Here is an 18,915-nt window from a genome sequence, read left to right as displayed (position 1 = left end):
TAAATTATTATCGGAATGGCTATTTGGAGAAGAACAAACGAAGCTTCGTTGTAGTTTTTAAGTAATAGAAGATAGAAGACTACTACCCGTCTAATTGCAAATTACTCTCTTATTTTTCGTATTTATTTTAAGGTAAAAAGTTTTATAACTTGGATTATAACGGCATGTTATAGTTTTCCACATCTCTTTTTAACGAGTGCTATTTCTTAACGATTCGCGCACATCTTCCTTTCGATTGTTGATTTTTGGCTGCTCTTCGCTCTCCCAACTTCGAGTCCTCGAGAAGTAGTTTTTCCGATGACGAGCAAAGCAAAATTGCTTGACTCATACTTTTCGAAACAGATTCTTCTGTTACCGATGTGAGTAATTTAAAACTTTTGTTCTAGATCAATTTGTCCTTGAGTGCAATATATCGATTATACGCTAATTTTATCAAGTTAAAATATATTTATAATCTTGTACGCTCGAAATGTTTGTAAAATAAGCCAGATTATCGCGACTGAAATAGAATTGTATAATCGTTATTTAGGAATAGCTAAAGAAATATTAATAAATTCATTCGACATGAAATATAAATTTCATTAGTTCAATCTTTGAACAATATATATATATATATAAACGAATTATCGTTGAATAATTAGAAATAATTATCTAAAAAAGGAATTTACTTGAAATAACAATAACAACCACAATAACGTCTTATATAAATTGAATATATTGTTGGGGTTTGGTGGGGGGATGAGGAGGAGGAGGTTGGAGAGAAAAAAGATAGGTTTCAAAGAATGCAATGCGACTTACGATCTTTCCTTTTTTTCGGGCCTTGTTGAGTGTCGAGCCGAACCAGTGCCACTGATTGGCCGGATCAGCGTCGCTTATGACCGGTGATGCTGCAGCCAGGGTGACACTTGCACTACTGCCAACCGCACGTTGACTGGGCATACGATTGTCAATGCCCGTGTTTGCGGCGAGCCACAGATTCGTATTCAGGGATATAATCTGATAATTTTTGGAGCGCTGCTCGATCGTGTAGTAGCCGTCTGCGTTAATGTAACGGCGGCGCGATTACGCGATTAGACTTTTCTCAACGTGTCCCATGCAATTTTGTGTGTCTTTCTTTTGTGTTTGTGTTTGTATGTGTGACGCTTTGATTAGAGGGTTATGGTTGAATTCTCTGTGAAATTAAGTGTTTATTGATCAATGAACAATTCATTAACAACTAATTCACAAGCTTTGAAAGATTATCCCGATAAAATTAGGCTATTTATTTATATTTATATATTTATATTTATATTTATTCATATATATTTATGAAAGTGTCATATAGTGACGGTAGATTTTTTATTTTTTGTCTTTGAGAGAACAGCCGGACAGTGAAATTCTCTCGTAATTGTCAAATTCGTTAATACGTATATTGATTTTATTCGGAAATTAAGAAATTATATTGTTGTATTGTTGATAGATCGCAAACATTTGCTTAGCCAAGTTTGCCTATTTACACAATCACATGTAATTTTACGCATCAGACGCGCATTCATTTTCAATAAATTCATAATAAATTTTAGAGTATTGCACTCAATGAATAAACATTTATTCCTCTGATTTAGTGTCTTTGAGCAAATAATTATTTGATAATTTTTTTAAATTATAGAAACATGGATGGTACTTGAAATATTCGATAAAATAATTTTAATGAATTACTTAGAATTTATTAGTAAATACATAGGGATATGTTATAGAAAATTCTTGCAACCTTATACATTAGTGATATCGAATTCATCAACATTTGATCTATCAAAAAACGTGAAATTCTAGAAAGACATTTATTATGATATCCAGAAGAGATGTTTTGCGTGTATGTTTTTTTTTTTTTTTTTTTTTTTTTTTTTTTTTTGATACACAAAACATTGTACAAAGTCTTTCGAAAATTTCCAAAATAATGTTCGCAAAGAACAATATTAATACTAACGTTAAATTAAATTGTTCATTATTTTAGAGAAATACCTGTACATATATTCTAGTAAAATAATGCTTACTTTCTCTAAAAGTAACGAGCGCTTCATCAGGTAACCAGTTACTCCAAAGATTAGCGATCTGCGAATAGTTTAAACCGATATCTTCGTGACCCAACACCGGAAATACAAATTGGCCCGTGAAAGTGTGCGACAGAAGATCGGTAATATTTTTCAGGTACTGTAGTCGATATTCCTCTGTTATGCTTTCGTGTCGTGATAAAGCGTCACTGTAAAGATTTATGAATAGTTAATTTTTCTACTTTATCTTCTATCATAATTTTGTTATTTTTCACAATGAATATTTTATATTGATTAATAATAGCGTTCTTCGTTATCTTTTATAAATTTCACGCTGGTTTTAAGTGAACGATGGCAATGTGTCTGTGTATATTTTAAAAATTTTAATATTTAAAAGTCGATAAATAGCCAATTATTGTTAAGACAGGAATTTACGAAAAGTATGGCCTAAATATTCCAAAAAATATTTACGTATTATAATATATTCTTAGATATCTTCAATAAAAAATTTATTATACCTATTGAGCATATGATTTATTGAAAATTTAAATTACACGTGATTATTTAATAGGATAATGTTGTTACGCTATTACTTTTTATCACGTAGATTAACATAAATAACATTATAATGATTCAAATTTCGCAATAATATTTAATTTAATGATTATTTAATCGATAATATGACTTAGAAATTTTAAGATAAAACAATTTCAAGATAGTTAGAATTATTGGATATAATTAAATATTTGTGAAATGTTTGTTGCAAAGTATATTGAAAATTTAATATGTAAGTACTTAATAGGCTATTCTTATACACTTACCGTATTAAATTACTAAATATTTATAATGTATTTTTATTTTTATAAGATATTTTTTATCGTGTAATGCAAGATACAATATTTATCTGTTAAATAAAAAGATACTTGGAAAAAAAAAAAATAAATAAATAAAATCTTGTATTTGCAATCTTTTCTGATTTTCTCTTGATAAACGTATCGCTGGCAAAAGGAAGTAGCGATGGAAGTAATTATAGGTACGGAGAAAGACTATCTCTTTAAATGTATTATGAATTTTTAGAAAAGCTCTAATAAAGTGGGCAACCTTCATTTCTTTCTTACTCGGCTGAATGTTCGTTCAAGACAATAGACTTTATTTATGCACATTACTTGCAACTTCAAAGACTCGAATCTTTACACTTGTTTAGGAAGAATAATTGTTTTGCACATTAGTAAATTAATCGAGAACGAGGCCTTTAAGCTGCCTAATTAGTTAAGTTAATAAAAGAACTTATTCTACGTTGTGCATTCTGATTAGCGAGCGGAAAGAACTAAGTCTGAGCGGCAACTCCAATTAAGGAGTGAGTTCATGCCGAAATTCTCATTATACACTAGACAAGTTGAAATAGAAGGTTATCACTTCCCGACCACGTAATTGTCGGAAATAAGGCGAAAAGTTTTATCGCAACGTCTTTGCAAACTAATGGTCAAATAAGTCTCAAGTTACAAATTCACTGTATTAATTAAGCCTTCAAAAATTTAATTATATACATTTTTTTTTTTAAATGTTTCGAAATTTTCTTCACGCGCACCAAGATAACACGCAAGGTAACACTAGTTGCCTCGAATGGCTTAGCTTAAATATCAAATAAATTAAACGTTAAATAAATACTTAAATGACATTTCGATTAAAAAGATAATGTCTTTATTAAAATCATTTGGGAACTTGCGAATAAACATAGTCGAGAAGTTATTGAGTTATAGTGTGAAAAAACGACAACATAAATTGCGTCCGACAATTTTCAAGTTTTTATTTTTATCAACCGCTGGTAGAATTTTGTTACACATCAAAAGGACTGGGATCCTTCCTAGAAGTTTTATATATTCTCAATTTTTACGCTTGAAGAAGTCTGAAACAAATATATGAAGAAGATAGGGCTTTGGAAAACTTGTCACTACCTGTCTCAGGCTTCATCGGAAGGCAATATCATATATATATGTGTGTGTGTGTGTGTGTGTGTGTGTGTGTGTGTGCGTGTGTGTGTGTGTGTGTGCCTGTATATATATATATATATATATATATATATATAGATTATATACATTTGATACTACCTCACCTACATCTTTCTTTTCTCTGTAATAAAAACCATTTTTCTAAGGGCGGAAGCAATAAGATGAGAGTTTGAAAAAAAAGTGACTCCTCTAAGGACGAAGGAATAAATCGGCTTTACACATCGTCTTATTTTAATGCACAACCAACCTTCCTCCGATATCAGTGAATTTACTTAAGAGCGAAGATGTTTGAGAAAGTTATAATCAAGATATATAGTAAAGCCTTTGATGTTAAGGCGCCCATTAAATGAGATAGCTTAGATAGGGATATTTTTCACATGCTTACGCTTGGCTTTACAGTATAGGATATTATGATGAGTAGAAATTGTTTTCCTATCAAAACGATAAAATTGGGGTTAATTAGAGAGATTTTTTAATTAGAGATTATTGATCATTTTATATGAGTTTATTTATATAAAGTTATGCTTATACGGCTCTATTATATAATTAATGTATGATCAATTAATGAACGATGTTGACTTTTATTCTCTTTCTATGCAAATAAATTGAGTAACTTTGATGCAAAAGATAAGAGGAAAAAACTTTCGGAATGAAATTGACAAACTGTTGTATCGCGTTGTTAATTATACTAGTTTTTATATTGATTGATTTTTTAATTGATTTGATTGATAAAAAACATATTTTCTGATGTATTTGTAAGGTAAAATGAATCTTCCCAAATCAGATAAATTACTATTTATTAAAAAATATTTATACAAATAGATAAAATAGTAATTGATCAAACAAATGAATGTATTATGTATGATATTAAAAGTGTAAAAATTCATTAATTCTAATACATAAATATATTGTATAATACGTTGTATACAAGAATTTAATTTAACCATATCATATTTTTCATTTTTATTTTATATTATATCGGAGCCATTACATGAGAAACATTTCATTATACTTTTACTAATAGTTTTTCCATTTCTATTCAATTTTAATTAGTATTTTAATTACTAATTTGATGTTCTTATGAACATACTCACTTATTCAAAGATATATATTCGAAATAATAATCTTCATAATTATTTCTTTCATAATTAAGATTCTATAGTTCAACTTCCTTCATTATAATCATTTTTACAATTTTATTTTACATTAATCTACTTAAAGCTGTATTTAATCTTATTTCTTATGTATCCGTTCGCTTTATATATTTACATTTCTTTTTAATTATATATTTTTAATTTATTGAGTTATTTATCATTGCTACAAATCACATAATACAATAAATTTTGCTATACCTTTTTCGTTTGTACATTTATTTGATTTATCTCTTTTTTATTATCAGCAGTGAAAATCCTTTATTTTAGTCGAGAAATTCCAACTTACTTAAAATTTTGTATCCTTATTTATGTATTAATTTTAACATTATTTTCCTATTATATTTTAAAACTATTTTCTTTTTCCAATTATTCAAATTTCAAAAATTAAAATTTTATAATTCATTTATTTGGTCAGGTTACAATTTTATTGGATATATATTCTATCAGAATTTCCTCCATATTATATTATTTCCTTAAATACCGTATTCGTTCATTTTTAAAATGATCTATTTTTACACATATTATATTTTTAATATAATAAAATCAATTTTATTTTCAAGTAGTTCAATATTCTGTTTTTTTTTCTCTAAAATCATTCGACTTTATTAATCTTATGTTTTAAAGCTTAAATGTTATAAATTTAAATTTATATGTCTTAAACCTAAAATTCTTCTCCAATTTTTATCTTTTATATTCATTCATATTTTACTTTAAATTTTATAGAAATTTATTCATTTTATTTTTTCTTTTGTTTAGTATATTTTCAATATATTTTATATTATTATCAACATTTTATATCCAGTTTAAATTATAGGCGATGAATATTATATTGGGTTATTATATTTAAATTATATTAATATTCTAAAGATTCCATCATCACTTGTTTCATATAATACTCTGATTTATTTCGAAACTTTATCATTTTTTAATTATTGATGTGAATTTAAATTGTTACTATATTTATATTTTAACGATTTTAGCATTGTTCAGATATTATTCTACTGTAGTTAAAGTATGTAAATTTTTCTGCATTTTCGCTTCTTTTATCCTTTTTCCATTCATTTCTTATATTTAATACTATTTTATATTAGAATTTTCATGTAATTATAGAATTAATACTTATATTTTTATTATTATTTTGAAACATATTATCTTTATTGACATATATTTTCAATATTATTAAAAATATGCTTTCTATCTATTTTATTTAAATAATATTTATTTATATATTTTTTATGTAATAATAATTTATTACGCATTATATTATACGCAACTTTAAATAAAATTTGTAATTTAGACATTGTAATTTTTATTACTATAATAATAGTATACAAGTATATAATGCATTTTTTCATAATAAACATTTCATTCTAATTTTTATAATTAAACAATATTATTACTTCAATTACTTTTTCATGTTGTAGTAAATATATTTGAATTAAAAAACATTATTAACGGATACGCTAATGAATGGATAATAATTTCAGATTTATTTACCTAAAGAAAATGAGAAACGAAGCTTATTGCAATTGTTATTTATTCTTGTATGGTTCGCTAAAACATATATGACTTTTAAGAAAAATTTGCCATATATGCCAAGTATTTGCGATAAATATGTGTGTTTGAATGCGTGTGCGTGCGAGTGTATGCAAACTCCTCTTCTCCACGCTATTATGTTTATTTTTACTTGAAACGAATCGCGGTGAAATATTTTGCTTTCATTCAACGTATTTCCACTAAAATTCTTCAAGAATTATGCCATGATATTTTCAGAATTATATCATAGTATTTCGAGAATTTCATTATTTCTTGCACATAACTATATTAAAGATATTAATGCGATGATATATGTCAATGTGCGCTTACTTACCCAGTCCACAGAACGAATTCTATGCCATCAGCAGGATTCGCCTTCATGACTTTCGCTGCCGATTCAATAAGAAGCCAAGATGAATCACAGTTATAGTGTCCGTAAATACCGGCACTTGGCATCTTGTCGTTTAACCTCGTGTGGCCAATATCAGCACTGTTTTTTGTGTTCCAACATCCTGCGAAAAAGACTGAATACTTTCAGGACGCATAGAAAAGTCTCCTTTTCTTTAAATGATTACCTCTACGTGTTATTATGCACATGGAAATTAAGAAAAAAAAAAAAAAAAAATAACAACGCATGAATAATAGAAATAATCTGAGTGATGATAACACGGCTTTTTTCTGACGATTATTTTAATGAAACATGAAATCAATACGTAATAGATATCCTTTGTAAGCTGTTGAAACAAGAATATAATGGATAACATTATTTATGAAATAGTAGGAAAAGACTTGTAAGAAATTATTGCCCATTTATTTGAAAATCAAGTTTTCATGAACAGAGGTACAAATTAATTATTATAAGTTGAATGTATTGTAAAATATAGTTTTTCTTAATTTCTATTATATTTAAATATTACTAGTTACATATATATATATATTTCACTATGGAAAATACTAAAAAAATTTTGACAGTTATCGTCATCAAGAAGGTATTTCACTTAAGTTAAAATAGCAATAGTCATGATTTATTTTCCAGTTAAGCAATTTATATTTTGACTATAAATATTCGTAAATTATTATTGAATTTATGTGAGTATATTTTTAAATCTAAGTAATACTTTATTTGCTTTTCCTAATAAGAAATAGGAATATTTATCTTTTATTGAAAAAATATATAAAAATTTCAAAAACACATTGCTTAAGTTTACTCTGTTTAAGTTTAATGGTTTATAATAATGACGTGAAACGTAATATATCACGGATTTCAAAAAATTTTAACAAAACATTCAATACATTATGTACATTTATGTTTTGTATAATTTAAGCTGAATTTTTAAAATGAAAAATTTGATGATAAAGTTCGACGTGAACTTTAGTGTTGTTAGCCTTGAATTTAGTAGGAAAAACTTCGATACTAACAGTGTCAACTTCGCTAACAATTCTAACTTGAGGAACCATATTTCCCGTTCAACTATAAATCACAGATTATTTCGAAAATATTTTATATTATTCTAATTTTAAATAGCTGTTTTCATTTTTTTTTTTTTTTTTTTTTTTTTTAAAATAATACGCATTATAGTGTATGAATATGTTTTTATAGATATTATATGTAAAGTTTATCAAGTTTTGTAAAAAATTATGTATAATCACTGCACTTCTTACAATACAAGGATCTAGAAATTTGTTCAACGAATTTTTTCAATCATAATTTAAAAAATATTCCATAATTATTCTTATTTCAAATTATCCCATTAAAGTCTTTTTATTTATAAGATAAAAATAAATTAATGCGAACAGAGAATAGCTCGTTAATTTTCATTTATTACATCTTTTTAATTTTTATATCGTATGATATCTATCGTGTCATATATGAAAATTTCTTTAGTATTAAATACAGTGAAAGATAAACAATTATTTGATATTATTCGTTCGAGAAACTGTTTAAACTTTTAACATTCATAATAATGGAAAACCATGGTCGTGTCCAAAGTTAATCGATAAAAGATAATGTACTCACGTCCATTACCATTACCCTGAATAGAATAGCTTGGATCATAGTGTATGTCACTGATATGCCAAAAATATCCTACAACATGAAATTATTCCTTATAATAATTGACTGTATCGTATAAATTTCTCCAATACTAAATTTTTCGATATATGTTAGGGATTACACGTACCTTCTTTACCGCTTACGGTGCAGAGCCACGACAACAGAATTATATAATCGCGAATCATCTTCGCTTCCTTATTCACAGCAACTACTTCTACTGATTAATTTTCATGTCAAACATTCTGTAATATCCATAAAATGTCAGTATAACATCGATTAGTTATGCTTATATTTTTCAATATAAGTATAATATATATTTAATATCTAGACAATTATTATTAACTTTTGAAATGTAACGTATTTATGTAGTCAATATATTAAACTGTCTATGTTAAAACGTCCCTATGAGTTATAGAGCGCGCAATGCAACATTCATAAGTATTTTTTTAAACAAACGATGACTATTGATTGAAATTAAAAATCTATTAAGCAATAGATGAAAAATAAAATTATTCATATTTGAAAATGAATATTCTGCACATTGGTACAGATTTTCATAATCTGCCTTAGCTTTTTTCTTCGTACAGTGTATGATTTTAAATTTTCATATTTCTATATCTGAGTTATTTTGAGACATTTGAAGAAATTAGAATATATCGGAAGAAATGAAATAAATTGCATTTGACAAAAATATGATAATTTATATTCTTTATATAGAATATTCTATGTGTGATTTATGTCTGTTTATAGTAATGCTTCTAAATCATAAAAAAAAAAATATATATATATATAAGGTGGATCTTTCATTGAACCTTCGTTCATTGTATACAATATATCTTATATAAAATATGGTACATTTCAGAACTGGCTTTTCCCCTATTCTACATATTTCTATTCTTTCAGTTCTTAAATATTTTTCTTATAACCGTAGCTCTTCTCACCGAATTATGTAGATTTTGTACTCTGCTGAATCATAACATAAGAGATTGCAGTGTCGGTGAATTTTAAGATTTTGTATTTATTTATGAAACGTAATTGGAGTAGAATTTTTACAACAAGTATAGTCGATCAAATAGGTAATTTCAAGGTAATAATGATATTTTAGAATTATTGAAAAATTATCGCCCATTTTAAGTAGTATGTGAACGAATTTGCTGCCAGTACAATCGTAGTTATATCTTTATTGGCTAAAGTATAGATATTTAGATGTCTTTTGGATTAAAAAAAAAAAAAAAAAAAAAAAAAAAATAAAGAAAAAAACACTTGGACAAATTTGTCATTATAGACATAATTGGAGATGAACATTTACTATCTAGATCTAGAGAAAATAATTCCATATCAATTTAATAATATAGTTTACAGATTGAAAACTGATGTAATGAACTGAAAATACAAAATCCAATTTTCTACATTTGTATTTTAAAAATGTGGCGCCAAGAATTTTGTAAGGAACTATTTAATCGATCTATCGGCAATGTTACACACTGATTTTTAATATAAACTTCCAATCCTTAAATAAAGAACATTTTTAAGACGTATATTTTTATTTTAATATTAGAAATTGGATGTTCACAAAAATAAAAAATACGACATTTATTTAAAAATCTCTAAATAAGGATGTATATATACATTTTTAAATCAAACCATTATTTTTTTTTTCTATTTTCATCAATTTCAAATTTGATAATGATTTTTAAATAGTAAGTCTTTTCTTTGTAGTGGCTCACATATATATGTATAAATCAATTAAATTTCATACAATAAAGCTTTAAGTGTTTGATTAATATTTATAAATCTTAAATATAATATAGCTTAAAAAGCTGTGATAAATACTTTATTCAAATTACTGGATTAAATGAATGTAATTTCTATGAATAATATTGATATAAAAAAAGAAAAGAAAACTGTAAATTTAACAATTTATTTTTAAGTTTGGATATTGTTTGTGTAAAACCCAAATGCATTTATTGTAACACATAATTTTGTATAAACTTGCTCTGTTCATTTAAATTAATATCGCAGACAATTCGAACGTAACTTCAATATTGAAATTAATTATATAATTACAGATGAAAAAATTGCAAAAAATATGTATATACATGTTATACATTTATAAATATTTATGGCTATAGTACAATCATTAGAATTTACATTCTATCATTAGAATTCATTCGAAACCCAGAAAACATGTAATTGTCTGTAATTAATATTCATTCGATATAAATTATATTTACTATTTAATATGATAATTACAATTTTAATATTCGAGTCATATAGAAGAGTAATTTTAATTTAACTAATGTTCTGTGGAATTAATTCTCAACTGAAAATTAGCATTTTTTTTTAATAATATAATTATTTTAAAAATATATTATTAATATTTTTATTATAGTATTGTTATCCTTTAAGAATTTTCCTATATTAATAGAAATTCAATATTTAAATTGTAGCGATAAAATTTTATTATTACTAATTCCCATTTCCTAACGAAATATTTTTTTTAAATTAACATAGTATATGTTAACATAGTCTAAGCAACTATATAGTGATGAACTTTACATTACAAATAGAATTACAAATAGAAGTTTATTAGAAGGTAAGGATTAAGATAGTATAAAATATGACAAAGAAGCAAAAAGAGGAGAATAATAAATATATATAAACACAGAGAGAGAGAGAGAGAGACAGAGAGAGAGAGAGAGAGAGAGTGCGTCGACCAATGAGAAAGAGAATGGAATATTGGTGCAAGTAAAGGATGTAAGATTAATGCCTGCGTGGCAATTAATTTATTATGATTTCATTTCATGTTTCGATACTAAAATTAATTTCTAATGAAAGGTATCGAATTTATTGTCAATTTTGTCAAATATTTATAATATTTGTGAAGAAGCTGAGGCAGCAAAACTAAAGCAAAGTGGACTTTTATGATCTCTCTTTTATCTTAGTCCTTTCCGTGCTTAAATTTCTTTACTCTCCTTCAGGGTATACAAACTCTTCCATTATATTATACGCATAGTATCCTCCCTTGTCCATCAATAACAATAAATATTTATTTTAGTTTATAATAAATACCGCTTAGTCTTTTTTTACATAGCTTACAAAGCTTACGTATTTATAATATATCATAAGTTATGAAAACGTGATAAACAATGATTCATGTAGCTGCATTGTAAACGAGAAAAGTCTAGCAAATTTTTAAATATACGATAATTTAATTAATTTTATTTTGTTTCACTTTTATTCTAGTTATAAAATAATCTCAATACTCTCATTTAAAATTTTATGGACTTTATTTAAAAATAAATACAATTATAATATTATATTTCTATTATAGTAACTTTGATATTAATTTAATCCATATATAAATATTTAAATATTTCATTATATAATATGAGTTTATTTGCATATGAATTGCTTTTAATATAATATTCTTACAAATAGATTTTTTCTAGATAATATAAATAGTTTAACATAACTATGTGAAGGCATTAATCTTTATTAACTTTATATTGGTTATAATTTTTAACAGATTATTCATCGCACTGTATGAAAAATCAAAAATGAATTCACCAACTTTTGCGCAAATCTTTTTTTTAATCTTAATACATAATATATCAACATGTTGATATAAATAGCTCTTAAGTTTATAAAATTTAAATTCAAGCCAATGAATTTTTTTTTTTTTTTGTTAAATACATTCGTCTCCACTTTATTTAGTGACAATAGAAATTTATAGTAAAAAAGTATTTTTTATTATATAAATTTATTGCAATAAAAATACTTTTTACATTTGAATAAACACATATTTTTTAAATCTCAATCATGGCCTTCCAAATTAAAATAAAGTTTTTAAATCATTTATTTATATATCACGTGAATATATTTTATAAATTATGCATATATCTATAGTCACGATATTCAAGTATAAAGTGAAATATTTCAAGTGCAAAAATAAGATACATCGTCTGAGTGGAATATTAAGGCAACTTATGGATGTGAATATTTCACAAATGATATTAAAAATTTAGCCGCTAAACGAATAAACTTAGGAGACAACTGCTAAATTTAGCAATGGTAGTATAAGAATGAAAGATCATGTTATATTACAATATTTACTATTCAACAAATTTAAGTAGAATAATAATATCGAAATAACAATAGATTTATTTTATTGTAATTAAATATTTCTTTTTGAAATTTATATATAAATATTTTAAAAAATAAAAATTTTCCATTATTACAAAAGAGTTAAAACTATTTAGAAATAATATTTTCAGATAATTAATGATTTAATTTCTTTGAATTTTAAGGATGAAAAGTTATTATTTATATAATGGTATATTTGTTCAAGTATATATCGTATTTAATTAAGCATTTAACTATGCACAATTAAAATATGTAATTGATAATGAAATTTGAAAATTTCCAAATTTCCAACATTTTCTTATACCCTGTTAATACGTATGTACCGGTTACATGAATATAGTTACACAAAAATATTTTTTTTTACATGGATCTTTTCTTTGTTTTGTTGCAAATGGATGTGTTAAATATAATATCGAAGATGAAGAGGCATAGAGGTGTGTTGAGTATGCCTCTTGAACTACTTAAACCCGAAGTAGTTTAAGATCGAGAAGATATATTAAGTATGAAAATTAAATAAATATCTATAAAATTGTAAGTTCAATATCCATTTAAACGTATATATGTATAAAAGAGATGGAAAAGTGAAACAAAGATGATATTTATATGTTCAAAATGAATATATTTCTGGTATGTGGATAAATTCATTACAGTCTGAACGTAATATGTATTTTATGTCCCATACTTAGATGGCTAAATTTAAACATTTAACATTAAAATATAAATTTTATAGTATTTTGAATTTATATATAGTATTCTGAAGAGTATTTTCTTATTAGAAAAAATATTAAAATGAGGAAAGACTGATGTTTTCAAAAACATAAATATAAAATTATATATTGTAAAAATCGAATACTTATATTCATTTAATATTTTCTCTTAATTTTATAACTAATCTTAAGTTTACAATAAAATGTAGTTGATAGAGAATCCAATATTCCTTCAAAAAATCAAGCAATTAAACCTGCAGTCTTCTGCTTACATGAAAGTTAATAAATTTTCATAAATAATATATATATATATATATATATATATGAAAAATATTTTGAATCTATAATTTGTTTTAACTTTTAGTTTTCACATTTCTAACTAATATTAATGTAAAACAATATTAACTATTATATATTTCCGATGTAAATATTGTAGATTTATCGAATTATCTATATTTTTTAAAATCATATTTAAGTATTATTTATTGATTGTAAGTTGAGATTATATAGACATTTTTATTCTACTTTCTGTAATAAATAGAATTATTAAATAGAATAGAATAGAATAAATAGAATAGTTAATAGAATAAATAAATAAATATGTATTATGTTTGAGATAATTGTTAGTTAAAATAATTTAGTCATCTGGAAGAATATTATATGTTTGAATTTATTCTATCATATTGTTGATTTACTAAAGTACGAATTAATTACAGTTCTCATTAATTAGTAGGTTAGTTTATAAAATTGTACACCAAATTAAATATGTAATTAGAGGTGTAAGTACGGACATATGCGAGACGCGCGAACACATATGTAATTTTAGAAATATCAAGAAAGATTAATAAAAGAATTTTCAAATTTATTGTTTTAATGATAGTCGACCTTTTTCATTTTCACTTAACAAGTTTTAATCAAAAAGTTTTTTATCTCTTATATATATATATATATATATATATATATATATATATATATATATATATATATAAATAGAAATTCCCTTTGACTTTAATTCTATTTTACATTTTACTATACGGATTTAAAAGTTTAAATACATTTTACTTTAGGGGATAACATAATAAAGAGCGTTATAATTGAATTTTATTTTTAATTTTCTATAATCTTGTTTCATTACCATATCAATGTAATTTTAGTATGTTGATTTAGCCCTTTTTGATTTACTGATAGGATAATTTTTTCACATTTACAGCTAATTATTAATATGATAAATTATATAGTTGAAACTTGAATTATTTATAAGCACATAAAAATTAAGGAATATATACAAATAATATATACAAATACGTTATTTCCTGCGTTATTTGCTACATATTGAAAAATTATGAAGTTTTTGTATTCATGAAAGTATGTTTTTCTTGCGTTTAATTTTTCCAGTACTTTCTCTATGTTATTGAATATATTACTTATGATCCTGTTTAATTCACAAATATTATTAGTGTTAATTTATATACAAATAGAATTTTTATTAATATACTGTTAACCGAATTTGTTGGTAATATAAATATTTGAAAGATATGCTTCATAAATGGTTGAATAATTGTCAAACATTAAAAAATATTTTTCTATATGACATTGTCGGTAACATCAATAAAGGAAGTGTAAGTAATTGTAAAGGTTAATTAATTTAATACGTTAAAAAATAACATCTTACAATTATTTATCACATATTTTTAAATTAAATTATTAATTATAGTGGAATTTTACTAATGAGATTATTGAAAAATATAATTATAATTTGCATAATACGATAACGCTGTCGGTTCACAATAAATATGAAGAGAATATTGTATTGTTCAAAGAATCGTAATAAAAATTTTTCAAGTGTTTCTTGATTATTCATATTATTTTTTTCATGCATTTTGATTTTGTTCAAATATCTTGTAATTTAATCATACTATATTACAAAATAAATTCAATGAAAATTTTATTATAACTTTCAAACTCATCTTTTATTTAGTTTATAATACGATTATATATTATGAATAGTTTTTAACATTTATTATTGATAATTATAAGAAAATTTCGATAAAGGAATATCAAAAGATTTAAATAATTAAGAAATATAATAAAGCGAAAGAAATTAATAATGAAATTCATTAAATAGTAAACTTAATTTTAATCTAAATTATGAATTAAAATTTTTCCTAACTAAGCACATTCAGTTATTCATGGATAAATACTGAATTTCAGATGATAAATAATTATGTAACTTTTATAAAAACATTATCTATGAATATATAAAAACGCGTAGTAAATTTAAATAAAAGTTTTCATTATCCATCATTAAAATGAGAATTAAATATTTATTCAATATCATAATTTACGTTATTTGCAGTGCCATAATTTAGACTTAGAATATATTAGTGCAAATATCATTTGTGTAATATTTAAATTTAAAGTTTATTCATTCCGAATACATCAATAAAAATTACAATTGTTATTCAGTTGAACACTTAATATTAGCTATATTTTTAGAAAATTCTAATATTTATATTTTTATAAATATTCCTTTGGCCATTCATTTGTTTTCATATTTCTATTTTAAAAATATCCATATTTTCAAATATGGCTTATGTATTGATTTACATTATTGTTGTTGAATTTTTCAAAAATTTTTTTAGCTTATTTATAAGAGGCGTTAGTTACGTTAAAAAATTTAGACAGATGTTTAGGTCTGTATATTTTTACTGAATATTAACATGTAATATTAACAAATGAATATTAACATAAATAATATTGATGTATTTCATATTAATAATATTTATTTATATAATGCGACATGAATCTAAAATTAAAAATTCATTACATTTTCCAATTACTGGAATTTATATCTGACTGAATAAACTTATTAAAGTTTGAATGTGAATTAAACTATTAGATTAAACTTTCTTTAATTTAGAATTAATAACTAATAATTTATTGTTAAATTCAACATATTTTCTTATAATCTTTTTATATTATACATATATATATATATATATATATATATATATATATATATATATTTCTTAATAATATTGAATCATGTTTGTGTTTACCAATATTATACTTTCTTAATAGTTTTTTTTTTGTTTAATACAGATAATTAAATATTAATAAGATTAAAGGTCGATATGAAAGATGATATTTAGTATATTCAATATAAATATATTTAATGCACAATAAACAAAATTTATTTGATCAATAAAAAAATTTCTTTGTACTACATTGTTATTGAAAATATGTCAAATTAAATGTAATAATATTAAACTATTAATATTATAAAGTTAATATGTCATTACATCAACTATTGAATATAATTTTCGTTTAGGACTAGAAAATAAATTGAATGCCCATGATATTTTAAATTATGTTGTTACTATCTATAGATTTTATTATACAGTTTTCTTTTAAAATTTCTTATTTTCCGCTTTCTACTCGTTATATAAATATTGCAAAAATGATGCGAACGATCGTTTTATGTTGATTTTTTTTATGTTATGGGAGTTTAACGTTTAACTGGCACGCACAGCTCTAGAAATTTGACAAGAATCATAAAGTTTGAGTTTCGCATTTACAATGAAATATGTAAAAAGGAATAAAATTTTTTTTTATATTTTTATATGCCTTCAAAATCTAGTAAATTTATAAAATGTTAGCAATTTATTGTAAATTTGGGAGAATAATGAATAAATGAAATGATTGAATTTGGCTTTAGAGTTTAGCTTTAATATACTTAACTGGTGAACTGTGATATTGAATAATGGAATATTTTCTGGATGTCAAATAATTTCAATTTCCTCTTGTCTTTTAAAAAGAAAAATGTGAAATTTTTCATTCTATTTAATTTGAATTTTTATTAATTATGAGCCACTAATTCAATTTTCTGATGCGTGAATTTTTTCTTATAAATGTGAAATAGTTTTTTATTATTTATGCTAATAAAATTAGTTTCACAATTAATATTTAATATAAAAGGCCATAAATTTATAGTCTTATATATAGAAAGAATCGAGTTTGGAAAATATAATGATCGCATCCATAATGTGACTGTACAATAATTAAGAATTGAATAAATTCATAAATATTATTGGTCGTTATGAATAAAACGATTTATATTATATTTGGAGCAACTGAGCGTTTTGAGTAATATTTAAGAACTAATACTTTCAGCTTAAATTCCCGGAAATAAACATAAATAATGGCGTTTCAAACTAATTTAGGGATTTTTAAATTCGATTTTAGTTATAACATTGTGTTTAATTAATTTTTTTAAACGGAAAATATCAAAGTAGCAACACCATATAAATGTAAATTAAAAAAATACTTACTTACAATATCTAGAATGAATAAACTTTTAATTGTTAAAGCATCTTTATAAATTATTGCAAATGAATATTCAAAATCATGACATATTATAGTTGAATAATATTACTTTCGTACAATACAATCGAATATTAAATATTAAATAATAATAATAATAGAAATACAAATCGTAAGAAATTATTGCAAAAAAAAAGAAAGAATAAAAATAACTCGTACATTCTTATTTCTTATTTCCTTAATATTACGATAGATAGAATAATTTTGTTTATTTTATTTTATTTATTTATCTTAATTTAATTTAAATATATTTAATATCAATTTATTCAATGATTTTATTCTGTTTTCTAAAAAATCGCAGTTTTTAATAAATGTATGTTAAAGATGAAATTTAAAGTACATAGAGACTATTAATATAAAGCAAACACCTTAAGCGTTTAATATTTTTTATAATTATAAAATTTAAATCTCATAATTGCTTTTTTAGAATTGAGTTTTAATCAGTTTGAGTATTAGATTAGTCTGAGAAATGAATAAAGCTAACCGCTGTACTGCTAATTAAACTTAAAATTTAATTCAGTAACACTCGTATATACATATCTAAAATTTCGTTATGCATACATGAAATATTCAATCAAAAAAGCGAACGCCATACGAGAATGCTAGGTAAGGGGCAGAACAAAAAGAGGGTTACCGAATAGAAGGGGATGGGGAAAAGAGACGCTAAACCAACATGTCTGCATTCTCAGATTGACTAATAGTCCTACGAAAGGACCTTGGCCCGAAGAGACATTAATCTTGTTATAAAGCGCATGCAAACCCTGATATACCTTCCTTATCCTACTGCTTCAACTGTTTTTTTTTCCTTTTTCTTTTTCTTTTTTTTTGTTTTTGTTTTTTTTTCATAATAAAATCCTTTATTTACTTGTATGTATACTCAGCAGAAAGACTGACATA

General features: G+C 23.8%; 1 protein-coding gene across 1 annotated transcript; it reads right to left on the bottom strand.

Annotated features, from left to right (window-relative positions):
• Positions 1-490: 490 nt before the first annotated feature.
• On the bottom strand, positions 491-9,020 carry LOC105362003 (acid sphingomyelinase-like phosphodiesterase 3a). The gene is made up of 6 exons (XM_011499328.1): positions 8,910-9,020; positions 8,747-8,815; positions 7,064-7,241; positions 2,034-2,239; positions 799-1,037; positions 491-499 (listed from the first exon to the last, which is right to left on the bottom strand). Exons 1-6 carry the CDS (start codon positions 8,965-8,967, stop codon positions 491-493), a joined length of 759 nt encoding a protein of 252 aa, XP_011497630.1. The 5' UTR covers positions 8,968-9,020.
• Positions 9,021-18,915: the final 9,895 nt, after the last annotated feature.

This window comes from Ceratosolen solmsi, unplaced genomic scaffold (genome assembly GCF_000503995.2).
Source record: "Ceratosolen solmsi marchali unplaced genomic scaffold, CerSol_1.0 scaffold2, whole genome shotgun sequence".
Lineage (NCBI taxonomy): Eukaryota > Metazoa > Arthropoda > Insecta > Hymenoptera > Agaonidae > Ceratosolen > Ceratosolen solmsi.
This window is presented reverse-complemented; position numbering and strand designations above follow the sequence as displayed.

What these genes read in the sequence shown, in the direction of transcription:
- LOC105362003 (XM_011499328.1), bottom strand. Translation starts at nt 8,967, where the DNA reads ATGATTCGCGATTATATAATTCTGTTGTCGTGGCTCTGCACCGTAAGC. An exon ending in GAATTCGTTCTGTGGACTGG is followed by an intron (nt 2,240 to 7,063) that starts GTAAGTAAGCGC and finishes AAATCTTTACAG; the next exon opens with TGACGCTTTATCACGACACG. An exon ending in GCTCGTTACTTTTAGAGAAA is followed by an intron (nt 1,038 to 2,033) that starts GTAAGCATTATT and finishes ACATTAACGCAG; the next exon opens with ACGGCTACTACACGATCGAG.